This window comes from Macrobrachium rosenbergii, chromosome 13 (assembly GCF_040412425.1).
Source record: "Macrobrachium rosenbergii isolate ZJJX-2024 chromosome 13, ASM4041242v1, whole genome shotgun sequence".
NCBI classification, from domain to species: Eukaryota; Metazoa; Arthropoda; class Malacostraca; order Decapoda; family Palaemonidae; genus Macrobrachium; species Macrobrachium rosenbergii.
This window is the reverse complement of record NC_089753.1, coordinates 21,948,364-21,958,074: the sequence shown is the minus strand read 5'-3', so window position 1 is coordinate 21,958,074 and position 9,711 is coordinate 21,948,364. Positions and strand designations below refer to the sequence as shown.

The 9,711-nt window shown below is 36.2% G+C and overlaps 1 protein-coding gene across 37 annotated transcripts in view; it reads right to left on the bottom strand.

Moving 5' to 3' along the window:
• Positions 1 to 9,711, bottom strand: part of LOC136844994 (zinc finger and BTB domain-containing protein 14-like) — a 256,025-nt gene that overhangs the window by 176,709 nt on the left and 69,605 nt on the right. For 2 of the 37 annotated variants that reach the window (XM_067114536.1, XM_067114527.1), the window contains exon 6: positions 695 to 1,805. The exons of 31 other annotated variants lie outside the window; for them this stretch is intronic. In XM_067114536.1, the coding sequence (XP_066970637.1) occupies positions 1,467 to 1,805 (339 nt within the window). In that variant the 3' untranslated portion in view covers positions 695 to 1,466. Of the gene's footprint in view, positions 1 to 694; positions 1,806 to 3,173; positions 4,397 to 5,272; positions 5,394 to 5,759; positions 6,213 to 9,711 lie in introns of those variants that run through there. 4 more of the 37 variants (XM_067114526.1, XM_067114535.1, XR_010855030.1 and 1 more) reach the window with 3 other exon arrangements.

The following is a 9,711-nucleotide window of genomic DNA, read 5'->3' as shown; positions in this document are numbered from 1 at the left end:
ATAGATGATCTGACTATGCGAGCAATCTGCAAAATTAAACCACATACAAAACCGGGCCACTGGCACCTATAAAAGACCACAGCATGAATTACATCACAAAAGTAATTTTGACATAATATGACTAAAGGCTTTCAAATTATACAGGTAACCAAATGAAACCAAATTTACTGAGAAGATTAACTATTATTTTTCCCACCGATAACACACGTATTACACATAATCTAAGAGAAACAAAAGGCCAATAATTATCTCTGTTAATCATCTCACCATATTAACAGACCAAACTGACAAACAGAAACAAAACTAAAGCTATTACATGCAACAATTTTGCATTGGTGATCAAAAACTTCCCTTAAAAGTCTGTGAAACTTAAATAATGAAATTTCTAGTTTTCTAGAACGAATATAAAAGATTGTTGCTTAGCTAGGAAAGTAAGTCTTTAAACATTGGAAGTCTGGGAAGCAGCAGTGTTGAATACAGTCTACATTATGTATAACCGAGTAAACTTCATATTCACGAAAGAACTTCAAAACCTAGGATCAGTATCAAATATGCCAATCATTAGACTTGCACGAAAATCCACTACCCAACCCAAAGGGTATGTTTCATATAAATGTACATTTCACTGCAAACATGTAAACCAAATAATTTCCCACTGTATATACTGTCTTTTTAAACAACTGTTTGCCCATTATTTATTTTTTTTTTTTACAGCTTCCAGCTCCTGGTACAATTTTCTCTGATTTTCCATCACTTCTTTTACTTGACCTAAATGTATGTGTTTCTCCAAAGTATATTTATAGCTGATTTTCAGTCTTCAAGTATATTATAAGCCTGCTCTGCCCAATACTTTTGCCAAGAACTAAGTCTTTTTATATATAGCATATTATATGTAATACTTTTGTCATATAAATATATACACACACACATAATAAAAGAGTGAAATTGACACAACTTTCAACATGAGCTTATATAGATTCATTTAATATTATTAGTCTTAGACTTGTAATTGCCACCAACTTTCATAGACTTGAAAGAGGACTTATGGTCAACAATCTAAAACCAATTGACTCTTGTTGGGTAGTTACTGAAAAGAAAAATTTCAACAATACTCCCACTTTAAGCCCAAGTCCGCTTGGATTCTGGCATGTTCATATTTAAATTCATCACTGATTCTTGTACTATTGTTATTCATTTTCCTTTCCTTGGCTCAATTTTTCTCTGCCTCTTGAATCATAATGTTATATTAAATTTTTATAGTTTATCACATATCCATTTTGCTACTGAACTGTTCCTTCAATCTTCTTGTGCTTATTGCTCTCTCTACTTTCAAAGTAATCAGCAAGATTTATACTGTATTACAATATTTGAGTCTTTTGGCTAAAAAACTGGAAAAGTGTCAGTTGTAGCAAAACCTTTAGCAAAATTCATAGATCTCAAAAATACTGCATAAAAATGTTAACAAATCACTTGTTTTGATGTATCAACAAGTGGACATTTAAATTTGACTTCTGACCAGTACGATAATGGCAGTAAGTGCAAGAGTAAGGTTTCTCTCCTGTGTGGCACCGAATGTGAGTCTTCAAATTTGTCTTGCTGTTACATCTGTACTGACAGTAAGGACAAGAAAATGGCTTTTCCCCAGTGTGAGTGTAGCAATGCGTCTTGAAATGGCTGGCGTTAGTGGTGACGTAGTCACACTGCGTGCACCGTCGGATCTTAGAGGAAGAAGTTGACGTGGACGCACCAGAAGGTCTTGCAGAGTTAACCTCACCAAGCCACTGACTGCTGCTCGCCATTCCCATCTGTAGAGGGGAATTTGTGTTGTATTCTTGATTAAGGCTTCAAATGACAATTTGAACTGACACCTTAAATGTAATCATTAAATAAGAAAAACCCAATACCTACATAACTCAAAATGGCAGTTCCCAAAAAAGGTTGTGCAGTGCACTATAGTGTATACACAAATTAATCATTCTTAAAGAAATTCAGATATGAATGATAGCTAGGACAGCATTCTTTATAACTGCTGGTGTTTGTGAGTGTCATGCATTCCCAGAGGTAATCACTTTTAGTAATTGCATAACCTATGAAAACTGCTGAGCTTCACAGAATCAGGAATCAAGTTCATGTTACACTTGACCAAGAACACTTTCTTAACAAGGGCAAACTAGCTCTCATACCACGGCCCCTCAATCTCCTTCCTCCTACAACAATTCTGATGAAATAGTCTTCAGCTGTAGCATAGCTCAATTATTAAAAGGTATCTCTTTCTTTTTACTTCAAACATTCAAGTTGTAAGGAAAAAGGTTCCACCAAGTCTTTCAGAGAAACTTATTGCAGCATAAGATATAGTACAATGTTAATTAACTCCTACAGGAGTTAGAGTAAATGTTTCTTTACAAACACTGAGATCAGAATAATTTTTCTACTTAATATTGCATAACCAAACACTATAAATGCCAAACTACCATTTTTGGTCCTCAAGAAGATTAAGGACATCTCCAGGCACTTGGTGCTTGCAACTAACAGACTGAGCAACTAAAATAATACCCATATACAGTAGATTGAGAAAATTACTGAGGGAACTAGTACGCATGGCAAATAAGCAGTTTGACATGAAATATGATAGGGCTGGGGTATAAAGCAGCATACGAGAAAACTTAACGCAAGTTTTCTTATGTAATAATAACGAGATCCCTCCTCACAAAATATTGTAAGTTGTAGGGAGGGCTACCATCTCAAAAGACCTTTGTAAAAACAGCTCTATGCTACCCTATGAATTTCTGCCACTATATCTGATTCTCCAAAACTTAACCTTTTGAATCTGGAAGCAATACAAATTTCCAAATTACAAGAGGAGACCAGCCATAACAATCACCAACCAGTTCAAAAGATTAAATCGCTGACAATCGCTGATAAGCTCCCTATGACACCAGACAAACAACCAGCGAACTGTAATCATAGTCAAATCATAAGGGCACAAGACTACAGTATTAGTGACACAAACACATTTACCGTTATGTCACTAATGGTAAGAGAGAATTTTTAAATTAACTCTTCAGTTGACACCAGTTAAACTCTATTAAGGAGCCTTCTAAATCAGAAAAAATCAACAAAGATATTAATTTCGTAAGATATTTAATATATAGGATACTTATTAAAATCTCATCTCCACTCATTTATATATATTTGAAAACCTAACAGATACAATGTACAAGAGGCAGATACAGCAATTACAAATAGTTTTCCCTTGGTAAGTGGACACTTCTCAAATACAGATGGCCAAACCAATAAAAAAGCTATATTTTGGAGGTCATATTGTACAGGGATTCAAGGATAAATTACAAAACAGCTTGATTGGAAAATCTATACAATACAGTGCTTCCATTACCTAAAATTTTGAAATAATGTTTAGCAAAATTAACTAAATTTCTAGTTACACCAATAAACAGACAACCAAATGATAATTTTCAATAGCAAGTCATCTCACATAAACATTCACCCTTCCAGTTAACTTTCCAAGACTTTACTAAAACTGCAATTGAATGGTTTTACTACAACCTACACCATCATGTACGCATCTTTTCATAGATCAATTTGAGTACAGTACTGTACCATGGTACCTATGAAGTTATGAGACTTCTTTGCAGGGGCCACTTTCAAGCAGCACTAGACATTTAGAAAAAACTGAAGCAACCACCTCATCTAATAAAAAGCTTATTCAGCAACTGAAACAATGATTAAAATCATGGCTAACTACAATGCAACAAAAAGGAAGTATTCCAAAAGTACCTTGCCTTGCAAATCATAATCTTAAGACAATCATGTTTAAATTAGGTTTTCCAAAGGGCTTGCAACAATTCTTTATACACTTCCTTAAGCTTGATGAACGTAAACTGGCCAGAAGTTTTTGAAGACATGTTTCTATACATGGTCAGCAAAACCATAACTGTATCTGTACTCTGCATTCCTATACCCATACAAGGAGAAGAATATTCATATGTCTGCATCTAACATTTCATTACGGAGGAATTCGGAGAAAAACAAATCCTAATTAAAGGTTCTCCCTATGCTTAATAAGGAGGTGGTTATTGAGCGTAACTTTCTGAGTAGCACGGTAAGGGCAGTGAGGACACCAAAATGGCTTTTCTCCTGTATGTCTTCGCACATGAGCAGTAAGGGTTGTCTTGTTTGTGCAGCTGTATGAGCAAAATTCACAAGAATAGGGTCTCTCTCCTGTATGAATGTAAAGATGGTGCTTCAAACTGTCCCGTCGAGGCGTGATGTAGGAGCAATACCGGCAATGGTGGAGTTTGCGTTGAGAAATTGGTTTGCGGTTAGCAGCTGCCTCAACCACGTCATCAAGAGTTTGGTGTTCAGTCTGCAGTCCCACCTGTGGAGTGATCCATGTCATAAATATTTTGGACATATAAGTTGGCTTAGTCTATTCACTGATATGTAAACTTTCCTCTTCTCATTCTCCTTCACAACCAAAACACTTAAAAACAAATGATTTGCTTTGCACTCCTTGAAAACCTATTGACCAAAAAAATATTGTATGACATTTTATATCAACATCACTCTAATTAGTGCATGAATTTTCTTTCATACAGGATCAAAAGTATGCAGTACTTTGATATACAATTTAGGATAGAGCAAAAGTACTCAACTAACTTATTTTTTTCTTTCAACAGGCAACTGTTAAAAAGAGTACTTCTGATGAATCAAAGCTAGCCTAGTACTCAAAGGACTTTAAAACATCCCTTCAATCAACCTAGCTTAAGGCTTTTCAGTGAATTGCTTCACTGGTATCTGCCTTTACAAACACTGTACATATACTGATCTGAAAACACCTACTCAAAATATCAATAGTTTTCATGAAAGCCAATCTGCATTTCTGAGATCTATTTTTAGCATAAAACCCTGCACTATTTTAGCATAATGACCTTTGGAAGCAATAAATCTTTGGTAAAATTCAAGCTTTTTCTGCATCTTATTTATAAATCCATAAATTTAGGTCCTTTTTATCACTAAGGAACTTCTTTGTGTTTTAGCAGATGAATATCTAAGTTAGCTTTTTGAATGGCCCTGTATGGACAGTGTGGGCAGGCATAAGGCTTCTCGCCAGTGTGTCGACACATGTGCACGTGCAGATTGGACTGATTGGCCGTCTTGTAATCGCAGCAAGGGCAGGAGAAAGGCTTCTCTCCAGTATGCTTATAAATGTGTCTCTGGAGATGACAACGCGCTGCAGCTGCATACTTGCAGAAAGGGCAATGAAACAACCGTGTGACTCTGTCCTTGACGAGAGGAGGGACTTCCGAGGGTGCCTTCACTCCACCACCACCATCACAACCAACTCCACTTCCAGTACCATGCCACACTCCCACCTGTGAAGTGATCGGTGTCATCTTCTGAGTTAGGAAAGTCACAATGTACAGTATACCGATGACTCATAAAATATAACATAAAATCAAAACCCAGAATATTTATTACAATGAATACAAAAACAAGTCTTGCAAAACAGCATGCTTCAATATTACCCCTGTCAAGATGTAAGGAAGATGTAAGGATGACAAATTTGACATACTATTTCAGCTACTCAGAAAATATAAACTCGAAAAGAGAAACATTCTAAAACTTAAAATCTTTGGTCACTCAATAAATTACAATTTACTTTGTGAATCTGGTAAAATTATATACAACAGGCATGGCTACTCTAACAGGCCATTAGAGGACAAGTCCTGAAAACTGACCTTGCATGACAAAACACAAGTAGAATGTTAGATCATCCAGAGATCTCTATCCACTCAATCCAAAAAAAGAGCACTGGCTTTTCATCACTCTACACTAGACAAATTTCCATATGCCTAAGTCTTGGAATGTTTTAAAGCATGGACTTCCAAGTGCACCTTTTGGAAGGCTTTGTAAGGACAAAGTGGACAAACAAAGGCCTTCTCTCGAGTGTGTCGGCAAATATGAACTCGCAAGTTGCTCTGGTCCGCACACTTATAATCACAATAAGGACATGCAAATGGCTTCTCTCCGGTGTGTTTGTACTTGTGTCTTTGAAGGTTAGCACTTTTATTTGTGACGTAATTACAGTATGGGCAACTGTGCAACTTGTTGAATAGCGCCATCAACCCAGGCATGGTCGTCGACCTTCTGGGACCCTCCCCAATACTGCTGTGCTGCTGCTGCTGTTCCACCTGTAAAGTGATGGCTCTTCTGTACTTCTCAGGTTATTCATTGGCAATCAACAATTCAACAATGACGTTTGTTACATCGAGAGAATTTGCTACATGCTGCACCTACATTATTTATGTAAGTCTCTTCAAGCTTGCATTCTAGCTAATATTATGGAACCTGTTTAGTCAAAATTCTAAGATACTACATTCCTATGAGTATCATACAAAAGAGTATAAAAAAAATTAATGAATAAATATTAGTGTAGCTCGTCTACATCACTAGGTTGTCCAGTTAATGTAACAGCTTAACACACAACCAACAATGTGGAGGAGGCTCTAAAGTATATGAACAAAGTAAATTCCTTTTCCTACATTATAAAATATCACAAACATTACAATAATTCATTATTATAGAGGCAAAACTTCAAAGTCATCAAAGTCGGATTCCCTTCACAAGTATATGAACCACGCAAGCCCACAGGATAAAACTTTTGTTTAATTCACCAATCAAGAGATCTTGGATACCAGTGTACTGTATGTACAGTAGAGACCCCTTTTATGAGACTTCTTGCAGATAAAGAAAACAAAAATGAAAAAGATTAACACTGTGCTGAAGAACTTTCAAATCTGAACAAGCAATTTACAAAACCAAATTATTAAATTTTATGGAAATATCGAAGATAAAATTCTCGCAACCGCAGTAAAAACTAAGTTTTAAAATTGTCTTATTACTATGAATTTCTATGTACCCAACATGAAACCCCTTTCACACAGTTTAAAAATACATACAAACTTTCCTGAGAGAGAGAGAGAGAGAGAGAGAGAGAGAGAGAGAGAGAGATATTCAACCACAAATAAAAAAATATTTTCTTGGGTACAACGACTGCAATAAATGTCTTTCGTGGTAACACTCACTTATCAACTGGAGAATAACACAAACGAATATACTGACTTAGATTTTATTTTCAATAAGAAATTATGACCATCACCACAATATTTATCTGGCGTTTGCTGGTTACAATATGAAAAGTTTCTCTAACAGTATAACAATACTGTATACCACACATGCTCTCAACTTTCTTCACCCTAACTGTACCATGGCTGACAGCATTTCTAAGCTCTTTTAAAGAGTATCTGAATTCAACCACTCTGAGTTTGTACATTAGACTTTTCAGTCCAAAACCACTATACAGTACTTTTGAAAATCAACAAGGGTTCCCCGATTCAAGTAAAAACCAAACACAACTTCCATGAATGAAAATAAGCTGACAAAATGATGTTCATTAGGATACAAACAATGGCCATTAAAAGTCACCAGTTCTAGAATAATATTTCAAGACTCACTCCAACCTAAAGACATCAGTGTGATCTATGCTCTATTAGCTGTTCCACATAAAACAGGTAAAAAAAGATGCAATCCTTCAACAGAGGCCAAAAGAATGACATAGGAAAAATGCACAGAATTCCAGGCCACTGAAATACAAATAATGAATATGAAGTATAATCTAATAAAAAATACATTTACATAAGGAACTCAAGAGTATATTTCAAATTACTAAAGAGATAGCTTTACTTTTTACTGCTCCTAAGAAGAAAACATATGATGGATGTTTTTCTGGTCGGGTGATTCATAAAATGTACAGACAATGGGGCAGGAGTAAAGGGACCAAATGTTTATGACAACTTTCTTTGACTTCACAATCAGACTGAATAAGGTGGAGCTTCGTACTTATCCTCCCTCTCTACTTCCATAGTGTTAGGCAATTCTTGCTGACCAAAGACCAGAAACAGCTTGATTTCTTAGGGGTTGAGTTTCTAAAGGATGACAGATCTGGGATGGCTACAATGTTGGCAGGTATTTTTGCCTCAACTTTTCATTCACTGAAAAGGTCACAGGAGGACACTGGTCACTAAGGCAATTCTCAATCACAAAAATGAATTCTGTACCTTGGGAGATAACACCGTGAAACAAGAATAGCTGCCTTTTTGTAACAACAAGGAATCTGAGATTTGTGTGTGCTCATGTTTGTACACTGCAACTCGGGAAGAGACTCAAGACTTCTCAAACCCCTAGTTAGAAGTTTATATTCCCAATGATCTCCCACACAACATGGCTAATAAGGGTCCTCTAAGGATCCTCTCAAAGATCAAGACCCAAAGGAAATCAGATGCAGGCCCCAACAACCACTAACCAACCATTTGCAAAGGGGGGATCTTATGAAACTATAATGCACTGACAAGTGTAAAGATTATCAGGGTCTCCTTAAGGTTACAATTCACATTCCCGTGAAAACTCAATCTGCAAGCTACCACGAGCATCACTGTGCCACCAAACAAAGCACAGACTCCATATCAAGCAGGCATTCAAAACTGCACAACTGATGGCAAACATAAGTTACCAAATTCAGATGACAAGAGTTAGAGAAGACTTACACACTAACATAAGAAATGTAAGAAACTGTGGGGGGCTGACAAACTATGGCTATCAACAGAAACAGCAGGGATGATTATCTAGCTGTTTTTGCCACAACACAATGATGGTTCAGTTATATCAACATTCTTCTTCATCAGCAGACAGATATTTTGAGATACCATTTCCACAGCGAGAAGGTCAAAGAAGCCTAAGAAAAGAAGGTCCAGGTTACTAAAAAGTGGAAACAGGTGTAGGAATAGCAAACAGTCCCTTTCACTGACAGCAATTCCTTTTAACCTTATTCAAGAAGCTATGTGGAAAGAACATCTTGCATCTGTTAGGAGATCCTTATGACAATATTAATGTTTCTAAAGCACTTGGTCCTATATTTATCAGTTACGTCCATGTTTTACTATCAATTACATCCATGTTTTGCTAATATGGCAAAGGCTATCCTACAGGATACTAAAGGTCTTCAGAAAAAGCTCTAGGCTCTTTATCAACTTCCTTTGGGGTCCCTAATGCTGGGGAGTCACTAACAGGGTCTCTCTCTTAGATAGAGGCAGCATTAGCAACACAAAGAGGTTCATCCATTTGTTTAAATACTTATCTATTTAGTTAAATGAACCCACCTCCTAATCCCAACTGGATCTGATTGATGGGTTCAAATTACAGACTGAGGCTCACAAATGACATGGCATACTCATATGAAAGAATGATTGAAGTCCTTTTCTTTAAAAATAAATAAGAATTGCTTTTGGCTAGCCATTCATGCAAAGAGCAATAATGTATAGGTGAAATAAGGCTCACATTCATCAACAAATAAAAATGACATTTGTAAAATCGATAAACACGCTTCAACAGAAAAGTTCCCGATCTTAAAAGAATAGTACAGCTGAATTATGTAAACAGATCATCCATTTCTCATCACTTTTAGACTCATCCCACAAATGGTAGCAATATGGTATATTCACTGCCTTCAACAATCAGGATTTTGAATACTTTAAAGTATAGTCCCTAAACTTAGTCTTGTCCTCTTAATATACAAAAAGACCCTTTTTGCCAGATTGTAGTATGAATTTTAAAGGACTGGTTTCAACTTCATCT